We start from the raw sequence: 24,804 nt of genomic DNA on the forward strand, positions 1-24,804 counted from the left end.
TCGGTTGGTGGCTGCTGGCTAGCAGGCTACGCGGCTGTGGGAGGTGGGCTCCTGATCAGTTGCTCAGGGCAAGGGGGGGGTGAAGTAGAATAGGACTAGGGTGGCACAGCCAGCGGCACTCGGGCGGCTGGGTGCAGGGTGCTCTTGAGTCGTCAGGCGCTCAATGTTATCCAATGGGAAAGGTCAAAAAGGAACAAAGGCTGCAGGCTCGGGCCGGAGACTCGCCAGGGGCGACCAGCACTTCGAGAGGTAAGTTGGGATCTTGGAGCACAAACCCGAAAGGGAGGCACAGTGGGCTGCAGGACGCCGGGTGCAGGGGTGTCTTTGGGTGTCGGTAAAAGCTTACCCTCACAGCTGGTCGCGGTTGGGGTGGCCCCTGGTTCTGAGTCTGCAGGCGTTGTCTCGTTTGTCGAGGAGGGTCTATGGGCACTGGACTTCGGGTCCCAGTCGCCGGGGGGACGTCCTCGTAGTCTTGGTTCGGTGGGGCACGGCCCGGGCTCGGCGGGTGCAGAGTGGGCTGGTCCGGAGCTTCCTGGCTGGCACCAGGGGGGGTTGTTGCAGCAGAGCCTCTGCTGATGGGAGTCCCAGTCTTTAGGAGAGTCAAGGCAGGCAGGTCCTCTGGGAGTCCCAAGGTTGCTGTCCGCAGGAGTCGCCGGTAAGTTAGGCAGGAGCAGGTTCCAGGATCGACAGGCCGGTAGGGCTGGGGCCAAGTCCGTTGTTGTCGTCCTGTTAGCAGCTGCACGGCGGGTCTTCTTCCTTTTGATCTTCTTTCTTCTTTTATTCTTTCGGGATTTGAAGAAGGAAGGTTCAGGGAGCCCCTAAATGGAATATGCTGCTTACCAGTATGCATCTGTTCTTGGCATGTAGGTCTGCTGACATTCATATGTGTGCATAGATCGCCGCCTAGTGTTGGGTCCGGATGATTGCACCTTGTTGTCCTGGAAGAGTCTTCGACTACAGTGCGCATGGGAATCTTCTCCATCCTCAGATTGTTTTTAAATACTGAATTTTAGGGGCGTTGCAGGTAGGGCAAGGACAGGAACCAATGGGTCCCTGTCCTGGGGTGAGTACACCCCCTAGCCTGCTCCTCTCCTGTGGGAGGGGGGCAGGAGCCTAGCTGGGATTGGGCAGGGCTCCCCATCTACAAGATGGCCGGAGCCCGGGGTCGCGCTTCACCTCGTCTCCCCCACCTGGGGAGTGGGGTTGGCACAGGCTGGCACCCCCCCCTTCCTGACGTAGTTTTTCCCGCCAGAGTGGGGGTTAGAACTGGTAGGGGCCAGTTGCTGGGTACAGAAAATGGTCTGGAGAAGCTCACAGAGACGGCATACCTTTGAAGCTTCCCCCTGGCCATCCTGGGGGAGGAGACCTAGCACCTCGCCCAGGATGTGCATTGTTGCAGGCCCAGGAGACCAGCAACATGTCTGCTGTGTGGCAGCCTCTACAGCCACTCTTAGGGTTTCAGAGGGCATCTCTAAGATGCCCTCTGGTGGATTTTACATGAAATCCCACACTGGCATCAGTGCGGGTTTAATGTGCTGAGAAGTTTGGTACCAAACTTGACAGTCTTCAGTGTAGCCATTATGGTGCTGTGGGGTTCTTCTCTGGTCGCCATGACCTGGGTACCATTTACTAAGGGCTGACAGGTGGCCAGAGATGCCAATTGGGTTTTTAGTTTCAGCACAGTATTAGGTTAAGGAACACAGGCACACTCAGTCAAAGCACATCAGCAGTTCAGAAAAAAGTGGGAGCATACCAATGCAAGAAAGATGGCACTTTCTCACAGTGTGGTTGTGTGTGGAGTTGTGTGTGTGTGTGGGGGGTTGTGTGTGTGTGGGGGGGGTTGTGTGTGTGTGTGTGTGGGGGGTTGTGTGTGTGTGTGTGTGGGGGGTTGTGTGTGTGTGTGTGTGGGGGGGGGGGTTGTGTGTGTGTGTGGGGGGGGGTTGTGTGTGTGTGTGGGGGGGGGTTGTGTGTGTGTGTGGGGGGGGTTGTGTGTGTGTGGGGGGGGGGGTTGTGTGTGTGTGGGGGGGGTTGTGTGTGTGTGGGGGGGGTTGTGTGTGTGTGTGGGGGGGGTTGTGTGTGGGGGGGTTGTGTGTGTGTGTGGGGGGGTTGTGTGTGGGGGGGTTGTGTGTGTGTGTGGGGGGGGGTTGTGTGTGGGGGGGGTTGTGTGTGTGGGGGGGTTGTGTGTGTGTGGGGGGTTGTGTGTGTGTGGGGGGTTGTGTGTGTGTGGGGGGGTTGTGTGTGTGGGGGGGGGTTGTGTGTGTGTGGGGGGGTTGTGTGTGTGTGGGGGGGTTGTGTGTGTGGGGGGGGTTGTGTGTGTGGGGGGTTGTGTGTGTGGGGGGTGTTGTGTGTGTGGGGGGTGTTGTGTGTGTGGGGGGTGTTGTGTGTGTGTGGGGTGTTGTGTGTGTGGGGGGTGTTGTGTGTGTGGGGGGTGTTGTGTGTGTGGGGGACGGTTGTGTGTGTGTGGGACGGTTGTGTGTGTGGGACGGTTGTGTGTGGGAGGGTTGTGTGTGTGGGAGGGTTGTGTGTGTGGGAGGGTTGTGTGTGTGGGAGGGTTGTGTGTGAGAGGGTTGTGTGTGTGAGAGGGTTGTGTGTGTGGGAGGGTTGTGTGTGTGGGGGGTTGTGTGTGGGGTTGTGTGTGTGTGTGTGTGTGTGGTTGTGTGGTTGTGTGTGTGTGGGGTTGTGTGTGTGTGGGGTTGTGTGTGTGTGTGTGGGGTTGTGTGTGTGTGTGTGGGGTTGTGTGTGTGTGTGTGGGGTTGTGTGTGTGTGTGTGGGGTTGTGTGTGTCGTGTTGTGTGTGTTTGGGGGGTTGTGTGTGTCGTGTTGTGTGTGTTTGAGGGGTTGTGTGTGGGGGGTTGTGTGTGTGGGGTTGTGTGTGTGGGAGGGTTGTGTGTGAGAGGGTTGTGTGTGTGAGAGGGTTGTGTGTGTGGGAGGGTTGTGTGTGTGGGGGGTTGTGTGTGGGGTTGTGTGTGTGTGTGTGTGTGTGGTTGTGTGGTTGTGTGTGTGTGGGGTTGTGTGTGTGTGGGGTTGTGTGTGTGTGTGTGGGGTTGTGTGTGTGTGTGTGGGGTTGTGTGTGTGTGTGTGGGGTTGTGTGTGTGTGTGTGGGGTTGTGTGTGTCGTGTTGTGTGTGTTTGGGGGGTTGTGTGTGTCGTGTTGTGTGTGTTTGGGGGGTTGTGTGTGGGGGGTTGTGTGTGTGGGGTTGTGTGTGTGGGAGGGTTGTGTGTGTGGGAGGGTTGTGTGTGTGGGAGGGTTGTGTGTGTGGGAGGGTTGTGTGTGTGGGAGGGTTGTGTGTGTGTGTGGGGGGGTTGTGTGTGTGGGACGGTTGTGTGTGTGGGACGGTTGTGTGTGTGGGACGGTTGTGTGTGTGTGGGGGGTGTGTGGGACGGTTGTGTGTGGGACGGTTGTGTGTGGGACGGTTGTGTGTGGGACGGTTGTGTGTGGGACGGTTGTGTGTGGGATGGTTGTGTGTGTGTGTGGGACGGTTGTGTGTGTGGGACGGTTGTGTGTGTGTGTGGGAGTTGTGTGGGGGTTGTGTGTGTGTGTGGGGGGGTTGTGTGTGTGTGTGGGGGGGTTGTGTGTGTGTGGGGGGGTTGTGTGTGTGTGGGGGGGGTGGGTGTGTGTGGGGGGGTGGGTGTGTGGGTGTGTGGGGGTGTTGGGTGTGTGGGGGGGGTTGGGTGTGTGGGGGGGGTTGGGTGTGTGTGGGGTTGTGTGTGTGGGGTTGTGTGTGTGTGGGGTTGTGTGTGTGTGGGGTTGTGTGTGTGTGGGGTTGTGTGTGTGTGTGGGGTTGTGTGTGTCGTGTTGTGTGTGTTTGGGGGGTTGTGTATGTTTGGGGGGTTGGGTGTGGGGGGTTGGGTGTGGGGGGTTGGGTGTGGGGGGTTGGGTGTGGGCGGTTGGGTGTGGGGGGTTGGGTGTGGGGGCGTTGTGTGTGGGGGGGTTGTGTGTGTGGGGTTGTGTGTGTGGGGTTGTGTGTGTGGGGTTGTGTGTGTGGGAGGGTTGTGTGTGTGGGGGGGTTGTGTGTGTGGGGGGGTTGTGTGTGTGGGAGGGTTGTGTGTGTGGGAGGGTTGTGTGTGTGGGGGGGTTGTGTGTGTGTGGGGGGGTTGTGTGTGTGTGGGGGGGTTGTGTGTGTGGGACGGTTGTGTGTGTGGGACGGTTGTGTGTGTGGGACGGTTGTGTGTGTGGGGGGGTGTGTGGGACGGTTGTGTGTGGGACGGTTGTGTGTGTGTGTGGGACGGTTGTGTGTGTGTGTGGGACGGTTGTGTGTGTGTGGGGGACGGTTGTGTGTGTGTGGGGGACGGTTGTGTGTGTGGGACGGTTGTGTGTGTGTGTGGGACGGTTGTGTGTGTGTGGGGGTTGTGTGTGGGGGGGGTGTGGGTGTGTGTGTGGGGGGTGTGGGTGTGTGTGGGGGGTGGGTGTGTGGGGGGGGTGTGGGTGTGTGTGGGGGGGTGGGTGTGTGTGGGGGGGTGTGGGGGTGTTGGGTGTGTGGGGGGTTGGGTGTGTGGGGGGTTGGGTGTGTGTGTGGGGGTGTTGGGTGTGTGTGGGGGTGTTGGGTGTGTGTGGGGGTGTTGGGTGTGTGTGGGGGTGTTGGGTGTGTGTGGGGGTGTTGGGTGTGTGTGGGGGTGTTGGGTGTGTGTGGGGGTGTTGGGTGTGTGTGGGGTGTGTTGGGTTGCGCGCGTGTGGGGTTGCGCGTGTGGGGCTGCGCGCATGTGGGGCTGCGCGTGTGTGGGGCTGCGCGTGTGTGGGGGATCGTGCATGTGTGTATGTGGGGCTGTGTGTGTGGTGTTGTGTGAGGTTGTGTGTGGGGAGGTTGTGTGTGTGGGGGTTGTGTGTGTGGGGGGGGGGTTGTGTGTGTGTGGGGGGTTGTGTGTGTGGGGGGTTGTGTGTGTGGGGGGTTGTGTGTGTGGGGGGTTGTGTGTGTGGGGGGGGTTGTGTGTGGGGGGGGTTGTGTGTGGGGGGGTTGTGTGTGTGGGGGGGGTTGTGTGTGTGGAGGGTTGTGTGTGTGGGGGTTGTGTGTGGGGGGGGAGTTGTGTGGGGGGGAGTTGTGTGTGTGGGGGGTTGTGTGTGTGGGGGGTTGTGTGTGTGGGGGGTTGTGTGTGTGGGGGGTTGTGTGGGGGGGTTGTGTGGGGGGGGTTGTGTGGGGGGGTTGTGTGGGGGGTTGTGTGTGGGGGTTGTGTGTGGGGGGGGTTGTCTGTGTGGGGGGTTGTCTGTGTGGGGGGTTGTCTGTGTGTGGGGGGGTTGTGTGTGTGGGGGGGGTTGTGTGTGTGTGGGGGGGGTTGTGTGTGTGGGGGGGGGGTTGTGTGTGTGGGGGGTTGTGTGTGTGGGGGGGGGCTGTGTGTGTGGGGGGGGGGGTTGTGTGTGTGTGTGGAGGGTGAACCTGGAACAATTGAGAGCTCTGTGGCAGGTAGGGGTGGGCGCTGCTTTAAGAAAGTGGCTTAAATTGTGTACTTGCTGGTAAGTGATGAACTGCACTTTGAAATGGTTTTACAGCAAGCAGTACACGCACATTGACAAAAACTGTTAGAGTGCTCAAACAAACGCACTGTCAAAGAACACACAGACATACATATTTTGGAACCTGGTTACATCAAACGGAGTGTACACAATGCCCAAAACGTAAATCAGTGCCATTTAAAGCAGTTTCTCGCTGCAATGGCGAATTCCAGGTGTGAACGAGACTCCTGTCAAGAAGTTTAAAAGAAAATGGTCCAATTTGCGGGACTTGAAGAGAAAATGTGAGATTTGTGGTGTGATGTACTATAAAAACAAGGGAAACAAGGACTGGGTGAGAGGGGAGGGGGGAATGCCAGCAGGAAGGGAGGGGGTGACAAATGGTGAGCAATTTTGCGGCCGCTTTGATGTTCTCAGTGGCCGCGCGGCTCACTGAGACCATCAAAGCGGCCGTGAAATTACTTCCCAAGACTGCAGGCGTACAAATGGTGCGCGCGCCCAACGCACGTGCACTGTACCCGATCCGCCTGCAGACTTTGGGAGCATTTTTAAAAGTCCTTTACTATACTCTCGCTGAACAACGCATACGCGTTGGTTCAGCGAGACCTAAAAGGAGGGCACGATCTTACACGGGCCACTGTTTTAGCTTGTTGTTTTCAACTCCACAAAATTAGAAAGATTGGGAGTATGCTTTCCTTTGAGGCTCTTAAACAAGTGATCATCGCTTCTGTAGTTTTAGCACCAAGAGACCTTTCGGTGAATGTGCGCTTTTCAAAATTCTATAACATAACAGTATGCAACTATATACTCCATCTGAGAGAAAAAGATCCCAGTATTTCTTCAAACAGTTGAAACAGGGTGCATTCACCTGGTGATGGAAGGGGCCGTGAGGAGCCTCCCAGTGGACGCCTTGATGGTGAATAGTTGGGCACCTTGATGCGTGCTCTGGGGAAGCACCGGGGAGCAGGCGTCGTGGAAGTGGGTTCTGCAGGTGGCACTCTCCCAGGATTTGGCAAGGGAGCATGTGGCTTCATGGGGAGACAACTGGACGCATTGGACTGGATGTGCTCGTCCAACAGAAACAGGTCTGAAATGAGAAAGTTGGATCAATTCATTAAAGAGTACACAGTTGTCCACTCAAATGCAAGGCTGTCTGACTTTTTTTTTTTAGCACAGCGTGAAGGTAAGCATAACGTTCCGTGTTGGGGGTGTATTCTGGTCTAACCTCTGTCTAGATGCAGGGTGATTACACTATGTATAGTACGAGAGCAACTGAGGTGTGCAGAGGAGTGTATGTGATTCATACAAAAACAATTCCAAGAACAATTATCTACAAAAGACACTATCAGATTAGTATTAGAGTAGAAATGGGAATATTCATTTTAGCATAAACCAATTCAAGATTGTCTTTCCAAAAATGTGGATTAAATGCTATAAATTTTCAAAATCAGCAATTTTTTCCCATTCTCATATCCTTTGCACTTTGTGATAGGGTCACATTAACCGCCTTTAAAAAAAAAAAAACTTGTTGCCTCGGTTATTGAGGCAGGAGTGTCAAACCCGTACCTCATCTTATTTAAAAGGAGTTTGTTATTCACCTCATCCAGGCACCTCCCTCTGTCTAGGTTTAAATGGAGGGAGACACTTCAGTACCCTCATTCCTCAGATCTAATTTCTTTCACTAACCTGCCAACCTCTACCTTTGTATCTTCACCCAACAGCTGTCTGCAAGACTTCGTGTCGGAAAGGACCTTTTTGTATGACTACCCTACTACCCTCAAGTTTTTGGGCTGACAGTCTTGGGGTTTTTTACTCTGTAGTGCACTTAGAATTATCCCAAGGCGTAAGACTGGATCCGAATAATTTTTGTGAGCAGTATCCCTGCGCGCCGGCTCTGCAAGGCATCTGCGGCATTCTCTGCACTGGAAGTGGCTTGCACTTTGTAAATATAGGTGCCAGCCCCAGCATGCTAACATCAGTTTCTTTTCACAAATTTTCAGACTGGAGCGTGGAGCCACAAGGAACATTTACCACTCATGTGGAAAACTGGGGCGGAAGGGGGGCGAAAGAGGGAGGAGGGCGCTGGAAACAACTTTGACCCATGAAATCTGTTAGAGCGGGAAGGAAAGGTGGGTCAGTGTGAAATATGTGGCTAGTCTCCACCAGAAAAGGTGTTACTAAAGGTAAGTAACTTGTTCATCTGACAGACTTCTAGCCCCAGATTACTTAACCTAGATTAGACACCCAAGCAACACCGCCATGGAGGTGGGTCTGGTGGGTCTGTGAATCCATTTCACACTAAAAAATACTGCAAGTCCGAAAAAGCAAAGTGCCAGTTGTGGGAAGCTGGCTCTTTATAAAGTGGACCAAAATGAGGTACACCATGTAAAGAGGCCAGGCAAACATTATTGGTTTACAGAGGCAAAACTAATCCTTAGGGCCCTCTTTTGTGGTAGTGTGGGCGAGAAGTTTAGGCTGATCAGAGAGGGTAGTGCTAAGCATTTCTTGTACTAAGAGAATGTGAGAAAGTGCCCTCTTTCTGCCTGGTTGCCCCCACTTTTTGCCAAACTGTTGATGTACTCTAGTAGGTATACCCTGGGCTCCTGCCAATCAGGTGCCAAGGGCCTATGTTCTGTTCCTAAAATCTGCACTGAAGAAAAACCCAATTGGCACTCTCTGGCCACAGGTCAGTCCCTGGTAACTGGTGCCACAGGTACCTAGGACACTGTGACCAGGTAAGGCCTGTAGCACTTATATTGCCACCCTTAGAAGCCCTGTACCTTTACACTCATACACTGCCTTTGCAAGGCTGCGCTTTTTTTGCACAACAAAGTGAAGAGTCGCCAGGGCACCCATCCCTGTGTGCCATGCCCACATCCCAGTGCCCTGGCATAGATCAATCAACCCTCTAATGGTGAGGGCACAGGTGCATGAGCCCTGTACCCCTAGAGTGTCTAAGTCAATTCTTAGGCATTATAAGCACAGTGCTGCCATTAAGAGTATATGGTGCTGGGAGTTTGTCATTACGAACTCAACAGTACCATAATGGCAGCACTGAAAACTGTGTAATTTGGTATCAAACGTCTCAGCACACTAAACCCACAGCGATGCCAGTGTGGGATTTATTGAAAAATGCATACAGAAGGCATCTTAGAGATGCCCCCTGAAAAACGGCCTACCACTAGTGTCCAGGCTGAGTGGCTGCTTTCAGCTGCTACCACCAGACATGTTTCTGAAAGCCTGCTACTCTCTGGGACGAGGTGCGAAGCCTCCTCCCCCAGGACTGGCAGGATTCACGAAGGAGAAGCTTCAAAGCCTTGCCGCCTTTGTGAGCTTCCCCAGGCCTTTTGTTGCTCCCAGCAACTGGTCCCCACCGGTTCTGACCCCCTCTTTGGGCAGGAGAACCAGTGGGTAAACCAAGTGAGGAAGGGAGGTTTGCCCACCTTCACCAACCCCAACCCTTCGATGGGGGAGGCGAGGTGAAGCACAACTCAGTCCCCGCCATCTTGCAGATAGGGGACTCAGCCAAGCAGGGACAGACGCATACCCCCCTCCCACTGGAGGGTGGCATAATAGGGCGTGTACCCACCCCAGGGAAGGGACCCATTGGTCCCAACCTTTTACCAACCTGTAACACACCTAAATCTAGTATTTAGGGGAACACCTGAATCTAGCTTCCTCAGATAAGAAACTAAATGGCTACTTCCAGTAGGAGTAGTTTTGCAGCTTGAAGAATTTTCCGGCTTCACATGCTGTGCATCATTCCGCCATCTAGTGGTTGGGTCCGGAATAGTCTGTTTTTTTTTGTTTTTTTCTTCTTGTTTTGGTCGCTGTCGACCATTTGGTGCAAAAACAACAGTTGATGGACAGAATGCAGAACAATGTCATACATTCACCCCAGTACAGAGATCTCGGCCTAAATCCATAATTTTTTTGCTCACCATGCCATGCCAGTTTGAACCCAGCCATATGCAAATTAGTCTTGACCCTCTGCCTCATGGGAACAGACCAACTCGAACTGTCAAGCCAGGTCTTCCCTTCCGCTCCTCAGCCAGGATAGCTTAATTCCAGTGGCATGGAGAGCGCGGTACCCACGTCTGGGCATACCCCACCCACTCGGGGTGACAAATGCAAAAACAGTTGATGGAAAGAATGCAGAACAAGGTCATACATTCACCCCAGTAAAGAGATCTGGGCCTAAATCCATCGTTTTTTTGCTCACCATGCTATTCCAGTTTGAACCCAGCCATATGCAAATCAGTCTTGACCCTGTGCCTCATGGGAACAGTCCAGCCCGAACTGCCAAGCCAGGTCCTCCATTTGGTGCCACGTACGTCCCCTGTGTGAAGTCAGACGGTATCCTGGAGGTCAACGTGCGTGGTGGCCATCTTCGGATTCTTTTTTCTGTTATTGTTTTTGTAATCCTTTGGATGGTTTGAGAAATACGAATATAATCCTTTGCCACTTGTTCGCTTTCCTTATGGGAGAGGCCGGGTGGGTCGCATATCAATCCAGAAAATTCTTCAAGCTGCAAAACTACTCCTACTGGTAGGTAACCATTTCGTTTTGCAGCATTATTCTGTGAGAAAGTGCCCTCTTTCTTGCATGGAATGCCGCCACTTTTTGCTGAATTGCCTGTGGCCTGTGTTCCTTCCCTAAAACTGTGTTGAAACTAAAACCCAATTGGCATCTCTGGCCACCTGTCAGCCCCTGGTAAATGGTACCATGGGTACCCAGGGCATTGTGACCAGAGAAGACCCCTAAGGACTAAAGCACTTATTGTGCCACCCTTAGGGGCCCTGCACCCTGACACACACTGCCTTTGCAGGCCGTGTGACTTGGTGCAGAACAAAGTGAAGAGTTGACATGACACACAACTCTGTGTGCCCTGACCACAACCCCACTGCCCTGGCATACCTCAGTCACCCCTCTAGCTGGGTCCCAAATGCCAGTGGTGTGGGAACAGGTGCACAAGACCTGTGCCCCTACAATACCCAGGGCCATTCCTGGGCATTGTACGTGCAGTGAGGCCATTAAGAGTATATGGTGCTGGGAGGTTGTCATTACAAACTCCACAGTACCATAATGGCTACACTGAAGACTGAAAAGTTTGATATCAAACTTCTCAGCACATTAAACCCACACTGATGCCAGTGTGGGATTTAATGTAAAATGCACTACAGAGGGCATAGTATAGATGCCCCCTGGGCTGCCACACAGCAGAACTGTTCCTGGACCACTTGGTGGAGAGCCCTTCGCTCTCCTGGGCCTGCAACAATGCACATCCTGGCCAGGTGCTAGGTCTCCTCCCCCAAGATGGGCAGGGGGAAGCTTCAAAGGCATGGCCTTTGTGAGCTTCTCCAGACCACTTGCTGTACTCCGCAACTGTCCCACACCAGTTCGGACCCCCACTCTGGCGGGAAACCCTACGTCAGGAAAGGTGCCGTGCCAGCCTTTGCCAACTCCACCCCTCAGGTGGAGGAGGCGAGGTGAAGCACGACTCCGGGCTACCGCCATCTTGAGGATGGGAGCCCTACCCACTCACAGCTAGGCTCCTGCCCCCTCCCACAAGAGAGGAGCAGGTTAGGGGGTGTACCCACCCTAGGACAGGGACCCATTGGTCCCTGACCTCACCCTATCTGTAACGCCCCTAAATTTTGTATTTAAGGGCACCCTGAACCTTCCTTCCTCTGATCCCGATTTTGAAACAATAAAGAAGACCAAGAAGATGAAGACCTGCCGTGCAGCTGCTAACAAAAGGACATCAACTGACTTGGCCCCAGCCCTACCGGCGTGATGCTCCTTGAACCTGCCCCTGCTAAATCCCGGCGTCTCCTGAGGACAGCAACCTCTAGAACCCCGGAGGACCGGTCTGCCTTAACCCTCTTCGAGACTGGGACTTCCATGAGCAGTGATCCGCCCAAACAGCAATACCCCCCCCCCCCCCCCCCCAAGGAAGAACTTGCAAACCGGTGTTGAAGCACCCTTTGTCCAATTTGAGCTTCCTTATTCATTTGTATGCACACACAATAATGTCTTGTAAAGGTGTGTGGTGATGCCCATGTTGCTGCTGCACAAATGGAATCAATGGGTACATTAGCCATAAAGGCTAGCGTTGCTCCTTTCTTTCTAGTGGAGTGAGCTGTTGGTTGCATTGTTAGTTCCTTTTTGGCATTGGAATAACATAATTGGATGGCTTGAACTACCCATCTTGCAATAGTTGCTTTTGTCATCACTGACCCTGTGTTGGTGTGTGCATAGGCGACAAAAAATTGCCTTCGTCTTCCTGATTTGTTCAGTTTTTTGCAAATAGTATAGTAAAGCCCTCCTTACATCCAGGGTATGGAGGCTTCGCTCTCCTTTAGTTTTTGGGTCTTTGAAGAAAACAGACAGTAGAATGTTTTGATTTAAGTGATACTTAGATATCACTTTTGGCAAGAACTGTGGTTTGGTTTAAGATTAGCTTATCCTTATGAATTTGTAAGTAGGTTCTTGTATTGTTAACGCTTGTAGGTCACTTACTCTTCATAGTGATGTTATATCAATGAGAAAGGCTGTCTTTAGAGTAATATGCTTGAGGTCTGTGGCATACATGGGCTCGAAGGGTTTTGTCATTAGTTGAGAAAGTACTGTATCTAAGCTCCATGTGGGTACGGAAACAGCTCTTGGTGGAGCTATTCTTTTTGCTCCTTCTAAGAACCTTTTGATGTCTGGTCTTGTAAAAAAGCTTTTGCATGATTTTCCTCTTGTGTATGCCACTATTGCCGCAAGGTGCACTTTAAGGCTGGAAAAGTTGATGTTGCTGTCCAAGATATGTGATAACTTTTCTTGTGTATTGATTGAACTAAATTATTTGTTAGCAGTGCACCATGTAGTGTATCGCTTCCATTTTGCTGTATAGCTTTTATTTGTTGAGCGCTTCCTTGTTTCCCTTAGAACTGCCACAATTTGCAGAGGCAGATTTTGAGATGCCCAATTTATGTACTCAGACGCCAAGCTGCTAGCTGTAGTGTCGCAGGTTCTGGGTGGAAAATCTGGCCCTGCTGCATGGTTAGCAGGTCTTTGTCTGCTTTGATCCCGACTATCTCTCCCTTGGATAGTTCTAGGAGGGTTGAGTACCATGTTTGTCTTGGCCATTGCGGGGCAATGAGAATCATTTGTTCCTGAGCTTTTTTCAGCACTCTTTGCATCAGGGGTATTGGTGGAAAGGCGTGAGCAAATGTGTGACCAATTGAGTGAAAGTGTATTTCCCTTTGACAGGTTGTGTGGAAAGCGTGAGGCAAAGCATTGGCATTTCTTGTTCTGCATTGTTGCGAACTGATCTATTACTGGTGTTCCCCAGATGTTGAATAGATATTGTACTGTACTCTGCCTCAACTCCCATTCGTTCAAGCAGTTGTTTTGTCTGCTCAGTTGATCTGCTGGTAGATGTACTGTGTAGATTGATCTTTTTAAGTATTGCCCATTGCCAGATTTCCTATGCAAGTTTGCTTAGGGTAAAAGACTTTGTCTCACCCTCTTTGATGATGTAGAACATTGTTGTTGTATTGTCTGTTTGGATTAAGATGTTCTTCCCCTGAATGTGTTTCTGGCATGCGTGGAGTACCAGAAATATAGTTTATCTCCAAGAAGTTGATGTGTTTCGTGTAGTCCTGGTCGCTCTATTGACCATGAACTTTTAGTTGGTTGAAGTGTGCACCCCATCCGTTGAGGGATGCATCCGTGGTGATTGTCACCGATGGAGTTGGGTTCCGAAAGGTCTCCCCTGTGCTCGGTTGTTCGATGCCCACCATTGTGTATGTGCCCGCACCCTGTGTGTAACAACCACTAGATCCTACCAGCTTCCTGTGGCTTGAGACCAGCTGTTGGTAAGCCATTCTTGGAATGGGCGCATGGGTAGGCGAGCATGAGGAATAAGTGGGATGCATGATACCATCATGCCGATAAGTTTCATTATTCTCCTCACGGTCAGAGACTGATCTCTCTGGCAGAGGGCTGTTTCGTTGTGAATAGCTTGTAACCTGGCCTGTGTGGGGTAAGCCTTTGCGTTTGTTCTTGCTCCTAGGAAGGTTCTCTCTTTCTTGTTCGGTAGAAGATTTCTTGTAGTTTATTGAGAAACCCAGGTCTTGTAGCATTTGATTTTTTTTTTAACAGGATTGTGAAATTTCTGTTTCGTGTGTCCCCTTATTAGCCAGTCGTCTAAATAGGGGTAGACGCGGATTCCTTCTTTTCTCAGTTGTGCCGCCACTGCGGCTAGCCACTTTGTGAACACCCGTCGAGCAGATTTTTTTGCCAAAGGGGAGTACCTTGAAATGGTAGTGTGTTTCGTTGTGAAGGAATCTTGGGTACTTTCTGTGTATTTTGTTCACAGGGATATGTAGGTAGGCGTCCTTGAGATCAATTGTTGCCAAGTAATCCCCTTTTTGAATTTGTGGGATTATTTCCCGGAGGGTACACATTTTGAAGCGTTGTTTCGTATGAACTTGTTTAGGATCTTAAGTCCATGATTGGTCTTAGAGTTTGATCCTGTTTGAGTACTAGGAAGTATGGTGAGTAATTTCCTTTGAACCATTCTTGAGGTGGTACCTTATCTATTGCCTGTTTGAGGTATAGCTCTTTGATCTCTGCATTTGACAGTGTTTGTTCTGGTTTTGTTAATCTTTTTATTTTTGGCAGATTTGCAGGTGGTGTTCTTGTCTATGCAGTATTTGTTTTTTATCAAATGTAATATGTGATCCTTTTCTATTGTCTGTGGAAAAAGGATAACCCCCCCCCCCAACTAGTGTTTTGTGTGGGTCCTTTTTTGGAATTTTTCAGTTAGACCCATTTCCTCTTCCTCTAGAGGATTGGCCTCTTCTTCTGCCATTGCCTCTTCCTCGAAAGGGCTGCTTTTGTTGTTGTTGCCAACCTCGGTAGCTAGACTGTTGGCAAATGTGTTGGTGTTGGTTCTGTCCTTGGGATTGTTGTGGTATTTGCTGCCCTTGACCAAAGGTGCCTCTACCTCTGGGCTTTTCTGCCACTGAAACCTCCTCTTTTTAACAAACCTCTTTGCTGTAGGGCTCCCATTGCCCTTGCAGGTTCGTTGTCCTTTTTAATTTGTTGAAGGGATTCTGCCACTTCCTTGCCATATAGAGCTTCCCCATTGAACATATGTTAATAATGGATGTTTAAACTTCCTGCTTGAAACCAGAAATTTTGAGCCAGGCGTGCCTTCGGAGGATGGTTCCTGTGCACATTTGCATACTTGCATTATCTGCTGCATTTACGCCAGACTTTAGGCAGGTGTTGGCCACATTTTTTCCTTCCTGGACAAGATTTTGCCCTCTTTTTGTCCTCCTCAGGAAGTTTGCTAATCAATTCTTCTATCTCATTCCACTGCTGGTGGCCATATCTATTATACAGTGAATTTGAGTTAGCAATGCGCCACTGTGTTGCTGCCTCCTTCTCCAATCTTCTCCCCACAATGTCCATCCATGTATTTTCTTTTTCTGGTGGAGGCCTGTAAGAAAGTTACTCTGTATATACTGGACCCAAGTAAGGTACAGAGTGTACAGAAACCACAGTACCCAGAGTTTTGGCAGAGGATAAAGTTAGATATAACCTTACGCTCCAAAGTGGTAGCTTGGTCGAGCAGCAAGGCAGTATCAGAGGACAGTGCATTTGTTGTTCACACTCAGTCAGCAAATAGTCTCACTCACTCCAGAACTGAACTCTAGGCCAATTGTTTTGTATCAAAAGATAGTTTTATTTTAGAACCAACAAGGTATCAAAATATACTTTCTCAGAATGGATTACTTTTATTTTACTTTGAATACAATAGTTACAGTTTGTTGCAAAAGACAACACAATTTCAAACACAATGCAACATTGAGCTCAATTGGAATTTCTTAGTTAAATGCAATTAGTTACTTTGTAGAATACTTTTCTAACCAGAGGACTGGATCCTAGATTCAGTCCCGGGACATATGCTGTAAACAGTTATGTAAAAGCGTTTGTTACAGTAGTGATTTTTAAGGTGACACTTAGAAACTTTTCTGGATGAAATAACCAATTTTATCTTATGGGAGGAAATTCAGTTTGCAGGTAAAGTATGTTCACGTTACTTTTGTAATCCAGTGCTGGGCCCCTAGGTTCAGCACTGGGACATCTATCTAAGTAATTACGTTTTTATCATTGGCACGAATTTTAAAGAATGTTAACAAGTTTCAAAAATCGACACTTAGAAACTTTTTCTGCAAAAAGCAGGCAATTATATCCTAAGGAAGGAAATACAAGTTACTGGTAAGTACGGTTAAAATTACTTTGCAGGGTCAGTACTGGGCTAAAAGATGCAGCACTGAGGTGTCTCCTGATAGCAGGTGAGTAAATTGTAATTCGGGCTACGGCTGATTTTAGATGAATATTTTAGCGTTCCAAAACTCCTCATTTAGAAGAATTTCCAAGTGAAACCAGTCAATGTTAGCCTACGGAAGAAAAGTGAGTTATCGGCTTTTAGGTAAGCACTCGACTAGTAAAGTTAAGGTTCTGGGCATAGACTAAGGGGTCTCCCAGGGTCATGTGGGTACAGTTGGTACATCCTCAGCGGCACAGGGGCAGCCGGGTGCAGAGGTAGTTAGGCCCAATGTTATCCAATAAGAGGCAGGGGGCCTTCGGTTGGTGGCTTCTGGCTAGCAGGCCATGCGGCTGTGGGATCTGGGCTCCTGGTCACTTGCTCAGGGCAAATGGGGAAGTAGATTAGGGCAAAGGGTGCACTGCCAGAGGCACTCGGGCGAATGGGTGCAGGGTGCCTTTGAGCCCTCGGACACTCAATGTTATTTAATGGAGAACTTGAAAAGGGAACAAAGGCTACGGGGACGGAGATTCTTCAGGAGCGACCACCACTTTGAGGGGTAACTTGGGATCTTGGAGGATAGGTAGGCACCCCTGGAGTTGGGCACGAAAGACACCCGGGTGCAAGGGTGTCTTTGGACGTCGGGAAATCTTACCCTCTGCTGGTCACAATGGGAGGTGTCCCTGGTTCTGAGGCTGCAGGCGTCGTCTGGGTTGTAGAGGAGGGTCCTTGGGCACTGGACTCCAGGTCAGAATCGCCGGGGGGACGTCCTCGGGGTCTTTGTCCACTCAGGCACAGGCCGGCTCGGCGGGTGCACAGTGTGCTGGATTCGTGGTTCCTGGCTGGAACCAGGGGTATTGCTGTTTGAGTAGAACCACTACTCATGGGAGTCTCAGTCTCTAAGAGAGTCAAGGCAGGCAGATCCGCCGGGGTTCTCGAGGTTGCTGTCCGCAGGAGACGCCGGGGTAAAGCAGGAGCAGGGTCAAGTATCAACAGGTCGGTAGGGCTGGGGCCAAGTCTGTTGGTGTCGTCCTCTTGTTAGCAGCTGCACGGCAGGTCTTCTTCTTGGTCTTCTTTCTTGTTTTGAAATTGGGATCTGAGGAAGCTTGGTTCAGGGTGCCCCTAAATACTAAATGTAGGGGGTTACGGGAAGGGCAGGGACTAATAGGTCACTGTCTTGGTGTGAGTACACCCCCTAGCCTGCTCCTCTCCTGTGGGAGTGGGGCAGGAGCCTATCTCTGATTGGGCAGGGTTCCCCATCCTTAAGATGGCCGGAGCCCGGAGTTGTGCTTCACCTCGCCTCTCCCACCTGAGGGGTGGAGTTGGCACAGGCTGACACACCCCCTTTCTTCACGTAGGGTTTCCCGCCAGAGTGGGGGTTAGAACTGGTGGGGCCAGTTGCTGAGTACAGCAAGTGGCCTGGTGAAGCACACAAAGGTGGCATGCCTTTGAAGCTTCCCCATGCCCATCCTGGGGGAGGAGACCTAGCACCTCACCCAGGATGTGCATTGTTGCAGGCCCAGGAGAGCGGGGGGCTCTCCACGCAGGTGTCCAGCAACATGTCGGCTGTGTGGCAGCCTCAGACGTGGATTGTAGGTTAGGTTTCTGGGGGCATCTCTACTATGCCCTCTGTAGTGCATTTTACATTAAATCCCACACTGGCATCAGTGTGGGTTTAATGTGCTGAGAAGTTGTCAGTCTTCAGTGTAGCCATGGTGCTGTGGAGTTCGTAATGACAGACTTCCAGCACCATATACTCTTAATGGCAGTGCCCAGGAATGGCCCTGGGTATTGTAGGGGCACAGGGCTCATGCACCTGCGCACACACCACTGGCATAGGGCACCCAGTCGGGGCGGGCCTAGAGCAACAAAAAAAAATGACCGTGAGGTTGATCACTGGTCCCTGCAGCGGACGCCTTAATCCACTGAGCCACCAGACCCGGCATACACTCTTTCTCTCCCTCCCTCTCCCACCCCCTCCCAACCTCCCCCTCCCCTATCCTCCTATTCCTATCCCCCTATCCCTCTCCCCCTAAGTCCTATCCCTCACCCGATCCCCCTATCCCTCACCCTCACCCCCATCCCTCACCCTCACCCTCACCCTCTGCCTCTCCCCCATCCCTTACCCTCTGCCTCTCCCCATCCCTCACCCTCACCCTCTGCCTCTCCCCATCCCTATCCCTCCCCCTCCCCCTCTGCCTCTGCCTCTCCCCATCCCTATCCCTCCCCCTCCCCCTCCCTCCCCCTCTGCCTCTGCCTCTCCCCCTATCCCTATCCCTCCCCCTCTCCCCCTTATCCCTATCCCTCACCTTCTGCCTCTCCCCCTATCCCTCACCTTCTGCCTCTCCCCCTATCCCTAACCTTCTGCCTCCCCCTATCCCTATCCCTCACCTTCTGCCTCTCCCCCTATCCCTAACCTTCTGCCTCTCCCCCTATCCCTAACCTTCTGCCTCTCCCCTATTCCTATCCCTCCCCCTATCCCTATCCCTCACCCTCTGCCTCTGCCTCTCCGCCTATCCCTATCCCTCACCCTCTATCCCTCTCCCTCTATCCCTCTCCCTCTCCTCCGTCTCCCCCTCTCTCTCTGTCCGTCTCCCTCTCTCTGTCCGTCTCCCTCTCTGTCCGTCTCCCTCTCTCTCCCCGTCTCCCTCTCTCTCCGTCTCCCTCTCTCTCCGTCTCCCTCTCTCTCCGTCTCCCTCTCTCTCCGTCTCTCTCCGTCTCCGTCTCTCTCCGTCTCCGTCTCCCTCCGTCTCCGTCTCCCTCCGTCTCCGTCTCCCTCCGTCTCCCCCCCCCCCTCCCCTCCGTCTCTCTCCGTCTCCCTCCCTCTCTCTCTCTCCGTCTCTCCCTCCATCTCCGTCTCTCCCTCCGTCTCTCCCTCCGTCTCCGTCTCTCCCTCCGGCTCTCCCTCCGTCTCCGTCTCTCCCTCCGCCTCCCTACCTCCCTCCGCCTACCTCACTCCGCCCCCTCCCTCCCTCCGCCCCCCTCCCTCGGCCTCCCTCCCTCCCTCGCTCGGCCTCCCTCCCTCCCTCCGGCCTCCCTCCCTCCCTCCGGCCTCCCTCCATCCCTCCGGCCTCCCTCCATCCCTCCGGCCTCCCTCCATCCCTCCGGCCTCCCTCCCTCACTCCGGCCTCCCTCCCTCACTCCGGCCTCCCTCCCTCACTCCGGCCTCCCTCCCTCACTCCGCCTCCCTCCTTCACTCCGCCTCCCTCCTTCACTCCGCCTCCCTCCTTCACTCCGTCCTCCCTCCCTCACTCCGTCCTCCCTCCCTCACTCCGTCCTCCCTCCGCTTCCCTTCCTCCCCCTCTGCCTCCCTCTGCTTCCATTTCCCTCCCTGTCTCTGCCTCTCTCCTTCCGTCTCCCTCTTTCTACCTCCCTCTCCCTCCGTCTCCCTTCCTCTCCGTCCGTCTCCCTCTCTCTCTCCGTCTCCCTCTCTGTCTCCCTCTCTCTCCCCCTCCCCCTCCCTCCGTCTCCGTCTCCCCCCTCTCCCCCCTCCCCCTCCGTCTCTCTCCGTTTCCATCTCTCTCCGTCTCAGTCTCCCTCCCCGTCTCAGTCTCCCTCCCTCTCCGTCTCAGTCTCCCTCCCTCTCCGTCTCCCTCCCTCCCTCTCCGTCTCCCTCCCTCCCTCTCCGTCTCCCTCCCTCCCTCTCCGTCTCTCCCTCCCTCTCCGTCTCTCCCTCCGTCTCCGTCTCTCCCTCTCCCTCCGTCTCAGTCTCTCCCTCCGTCTCCCTCCGCCTCCCTACCTCCCTCCGCCTCCCTCCCTCCGCCTCCCTCCCTCCGCCTCCCTCCCTCACACCGCCTCCCTCCTTCACTCCGCCTCCCTCCTTCACTCCGCCTCCCTCCTTCACTCCGCCTCCCTCCTTCACTCCGCCTCCCTCCTTCACTCCGCCTCCCTCCTTCACTCCGCCTCCCTCCTTCACTCCGCCTCCCTCCTTCACTCCGCCTCCCTCCTTCACTCCGCCTCCCTCCTTCACTCCGTCCTCCCTCCCTCACTCCGTCCTCCCTCCCTCACTCCGTCCTCCCTCCCTCACTCCGTCCTCCCTCCCTCACTCCGTCCTCCCTCCGCTTCCCTTCCTCCCCCTCTGCCTGCCTCTGCTTCCATTTCCCTCCCTGTCTCTGCCTCTCTCCCTCCGTCTCCCTCTTTCTACCTCCCTCTCCCTCCCTCTCCCTCCGTCTCCCTCTCTCTCCGTCCGTCTCCCTCTCTCTCCGTCCGTCTCCCTCTCTCTCCGTCCGTCTCCCTCTCTCTCCGTCCGTCTCCCTCTCTCTCCGTCCGTCTCCCTCTCTCTCCGTCCGTCTCCCTCCCTCTCCCTCCGTCTCTCTCCCTCTCCCTCCGTCTCTCCCTCCGTCTCTCTCCCTCTCCCTCCGTCTCTCTCCCTCTCTCCCTCCGTCTCCCTCTCTCCGTCTCCATCTCCCCCTCTCCGCCTCCCTCTCCGCCTCCCTCTCCCCGTCTCCGCCTCCCTCACCCCGTCTCTGCCTCCCTCACCCGTCTCCGCCTCCCTCTCCCCGTCTCCGCCTCCCTCCCTCACTCCGCCCCCCTCACTCCGCCCCCCTCACTCCGCCCCCCTCACTCCGCCCCCCTCACTCCGCCCCCTCACTCCGCCCCCTCACTCCGCCCCCTCACTCCGCCCCCCTCACTCCGCCCCCCTCACTCCGCCCCCCCTCACTCCGCCCCCCTCACTCCGCCCCCCCTCACTCCGCCTTCCGGCCTCCCTCGGCCTCCCTCCCTCACTCCGGCCTCCCTCCCTCACTCCGGCCTCCCTCCCTCACTCCGGCCTCCCTCCCTCACTCCGGCCTCCCTCCCTCACTCCGGCCTCCCTCCCTCACTCCGGCCTCCCTCCCTCACTCCGGCCTCCCTCCCTCACTCCGGCCTCCCTCCCTCACTCCGGCCTCCCTCCCTCACTCCGGCCTCCCTCCCTCACTCCGGCCTCCCTCCCTCACTCCGGCCTCCCTCCCTCACTCCGGCCTCCCTCCCTCACTCCGGCCTCCCTCCCTCACTCCGGCCTCCCTCCCTCACTCCGGCCTCCCTCCCTCACTCCGGCCTCCCTCCCTCACTCCGCCTCCCTCCCTCACTCCGCCTCCCTCCCTCACTCCGCCTCCCTCCCTCTCCCCTCTCCATCTGTTGCTCTTTCCCTCACTCTCCCCCCTCTCCATCTCTGTCCCTTTCCCTCCCTCACTCTGCCTCCCTTTCCCTCCCTCCCTCACTCTGCCTCCCTTTCCCTCCCTCTCCCTCCCTCCTTCTGTCTCCATCTCTCTCCCTTTCCCTCCGTGTCCCTCCCCCTCCGCTTCCCTTCCTCCCCCTCTGCCTCCCTTTGTCTCCCTTTCCCTCCCTGTCTCTGCCTCCATTTTCATTTCCCTCCCTCCCTCCCTCTCTTTCCCTCTGTCTCCCTTTCCCTCTGTCTCTGCCTCTGCCTCTGCCTCCCTGTCCCTCCCTCTGTCTCCCTCTCCGTCATCTCACCCTGCCTGTGTGCCCGGGCTGAGACAGCTTCCGGGTAAACACACACACACACACACAGCCGCACCTGAGCACTTCACAGTTCTTTAAAAGACAATTCGCATGTGTTGGAAAACGAGGCAGTATCTGTGAGGCCTGCACAAATAACATGACACATTTGTCCTTCACTGGGAACCAAACACCCTAGGGCAGCGCCTGACTCTCAGAGGGTAGCGTTGCAGAGCAGTCTGAGGCTTACTCAAGGGAGGTGGTGTGGGCTAGTAATCGCCATTTGCAGGTGCGCAAAAATAATACTCAATAATTGATTGTCCAGTCTGTACTTTGCTTTATAAAAGTAAGAGTGCATTTATTAAACACACACACCACGCAATACTATGCACCAATTTACAAATATACATAAGCTGATGGAATTACTTTGTGACATTGCATAACATCTCCACCCCTCCCGCAGGGGGGGTGAGGTCTAGTACCCCCACTCCCATGTATGCACATCATCTTGCCCCCAATGTAGTGAATTGGTCTTAACCTGGAGCGAGGGCCCTGCGCACTGGCACCATCCCAATGGCGACCCCCTCCCCCCCCCATTACCTCCACAAGCATTAAACAGGCTACACCTGACTTGGTGACACGTGACCCTGACTGAGCATCTCCTACCGACCATACAGTATTCACCTCTTCATCTTAAGGGCTAACAGTCTGGGGTCTTCACCTAAGCGCAGCAGCAAGAGTACATGGTTTACGCACACTTTAGAATGACAGTACTCGGCACATTTGGGTATCATTAGAATGCATTGCAATTACAGCCCTTACAGGCATCACAGATAAAATCACAGGTTTAAGTATCTACAGTCAGACACCCTAGCAGGAATGTGTAGCCACTTAAATCTATTTTTCATATGGCATCACCTTGCACCCGCTCCTCACATTAACCAGGTGAAAGGCAGTCCCTCTACAAGAAATAACCATTAATAATCGCAGCAGTTCAGTGCAATTACACCTCTTCACCTCCAGGGGATGCCCTTCTAGACATCCCCACCTCAGCCCTTCACTCATTGATGCAGTTAACCACAACACCCTCAGCTGACGAACAAAAGTTCCAGCCCAGAAGGTGTAAACTGCCAGACGAGCCCTGGAGGGGTTGCTTCCTTGAAATCCCCAAGACACTTGGAGTGGGACTTTGGTTTGTGCTGGGGGGAGACTGCGCTTCTCCTGCAGCTCCCCCAGCACCTTTGCACCTGTGTATTGGTGACCCCGTTCTTCTGGGGCCACCACGAGCCAAGAAAACGCTGTATTGCCCTTGCAGGCCGGTCCTGGCCTGCAAGGCATTATGGGTTGTGCCGCATATTAGATGAGCGGCTCTCCCGCTGCTCCGGGGAGAGCCGCGCTGGCGCTTCGCTGCTTCCTGGGCCCTCGGGTAAGTCGTTCGGCCCGGGGAGCCCACCCCCGGCCGATCTGTCGATTTTCTGGGGCCCGGTCCCACCCGGGCCCCGGACACCTCCTTTCCGTCTTCTTGGGGGCCCCGGTCCCACCCGGGACCCCCGCGGCCTTCCATGCTGGAGGGCAGTCCAAGGAGCCCACCCCTGGCTGCCCCCGCCGGCTCCCCGCTCGGCCTGCACCCTGGTGTGCGACCGCGGGAGCCGGCCCTTCAGTTCTCGTCTGCCCGCGCCGGCGGGCAGACACGGAGACCAGCGCGGCTCCCGCTGGCCTCGGGGGAGTGCAGCGGCACTCCCCCCCCTCCTTCCTCCTGACATCGGGGCCCGGGGATCTCGTTCCGGGTGGGGCGCGACGGCGCTCCCCCTCACTCAGGCACCTCGGGCCCGGCGATGGGGTCCCGGTCCCCTCCTCCTATCTTCTTTGCGGGGGGGGGGGGGGGGGGTGGCACGACGGCGCCTCCCGCCCCCGCCTCCTCACACGGGCCCGGAGTTGGGCTCCCGGGCCCCCCAACACCCGCACCGCTTCAGGGGGAGCGCGACGGCGCCCCCCAGCGCAGGTTTCGGCGGGGCGCCAGAGTGGGCTCCTGGCACCCCGCGGGGGCATCTTCACGGGGTGCGCGACGGCGCACCCCGGCTTTACTTCTTTTGGGGGGCAGCCCCCGGGACCTGACCCACCCCGGAGGCATCTCTGAGACCGGCGGCGGAGCCCCACGCGCTTCGTCGTCGGTCTTCTTAGGGGTCATAGGTCGCTCACCTTCCGGGGGCCATATCTCAGCCCCTGGGGGTCCGATCTGCCCCATTTTCGCGTCTTCTTGCTCCTGGTGGAGTCCCCCAGCCACTGGGGGCACTCTCCATGTCCTCCCTGCGCCTCTCTTCTCCCTGCGCAGATGCCTCCTCTTCTGCGCCACGATCCTAGGCTCTTCTTCTGGCGCGGTTAGGGGCCTGGGGGGCAGTCAGGGGTTTCCTCCTTCCAACTGCCCTTTGCACCAGGCTCCAGCACCTTTCGCCTCCGCAGACCACACCCCAGAGAGAGCTTCTCTTCCTGTGCAAGTACTTTTAAAAAATTGAGTAGGGGGCTGGTAGGAAGTCTCTGTGTGTCCTATCACACAGCGACACATCACTTCCCTGCCCCCTCCCTCCTTCTTGTCCAGCCTCTGGGTTGTTCAAAATGGAGTCGTCCAGTGTCTCTGGCCACATGGCCTCTGAAACCCAACTCCTTCCCCCTTTACTGCCTTCTCTCCTGGGTGCAAACTGGTGCCTGGCACCCAGCGACCGCAGTTGATGGATTGGCTTTAGCTCCACCTATCTTTTCTCCTTGGAGGGAAGATCTTGCTCTGGGAAGAAAGGTCATTAATCTAACCTGCCATGGCCAGACCCCAGCCATGGACTCAGAGAAATATGACATTTCTGGACGACCCAAAAGCAGTACAAATATGACTTTGGACTTGGCAGAATACTCAGTTTCACATCTGCTACACTGGACATTTGTGCGTGTCTGGAATCTGTAGGCTTTGTGGAAGTCATTTTAGCCATGGGTCCCACATCCCCATAGGGAAATAATGAAGTAAAAACACAGTAAAACACACTGACTTTCCCTGGCATGTTCCTTCCCAGGGTATAAAACCTATTCCATGTCACCGCCCAATTCTGCATAAGCTGGCCACGCCATTCACTCTGTAGCTGCTCCTGGACTGCGCACGCTAGGAATCTCCCCTGCGCAGCCCCTACACAGGTGCACACGCATGTACACCTGTGTCTGCATGTAACCAGCCCGGTGTCCCATACTCCAGCTGCTGCGCAGCGGCCTGGTCAAGCCAGGGGGACACCAGTAAAATCTCCATGCAGTCTGCTTTATTATGAGTTCACTATGGGTGAGTCCCAGATTATGAGGCTCCCCCACAGTAAAAGCTCAACAATTAGGTGCTCAAAAAGCGAAAAATCCGGGCGGCCCATAGTGTCAGAACCACCTTCTAACAGCATGTTAATGAGGCTGTGTTCTATTTCACCTTTTAGCGCCGCAGCACCACTCCGACTATGGCTGGCCCCCACAAGAGCAGCAGAGTCTACTAGTCACACTGGTAGATGTCTGCAAGGTCCGCGGGCCGCCAAAGGAAGGCTTGCCGGGACTCTGGCGGCCGGCACTATGAGTATC

General features: G+C 54.4%; 1 protein-coding gene across 3 annotated transcripts in view; it reads right to left on the reverse strand.

The window, feature by feature from the left end:
- KMT2B (lysine methyltransferase 2B) overlaps nt 1-24,804 on the reverse strand; it is a 1,130,837-nt gene that overhangs the window by 280,338 nt on the left and 825,695 nt on the right. For all 3 annotated transcript variants that reach the window (XM_078655415.1, XM_078655416.1, XM_078655414.1), the window contains exon 26: nt 6,310-6,528. In XM_078655415.1, the coding sequence (XP_078511541.1) occupies nt 6,310-6,528 (219 nt within the window). The remainder of the gene's footprint in view (nt 1-6,309; nt 6,529-24,804) is intronic.

This window comes from Lissotriton helveticus, chromosome 7 (genome assembly GCF_964261635.1).
Source record: "Lissotriton helveticus chromosome 7, aLisHel1.1, whole genome shotgun sequence".
Taxonomy (NCBI): Eukaryota; Metazoa; Chordata; class Amphibia; order Caudata; family Salamandridae; genus Lissotriton; species Lissotriton helveticus.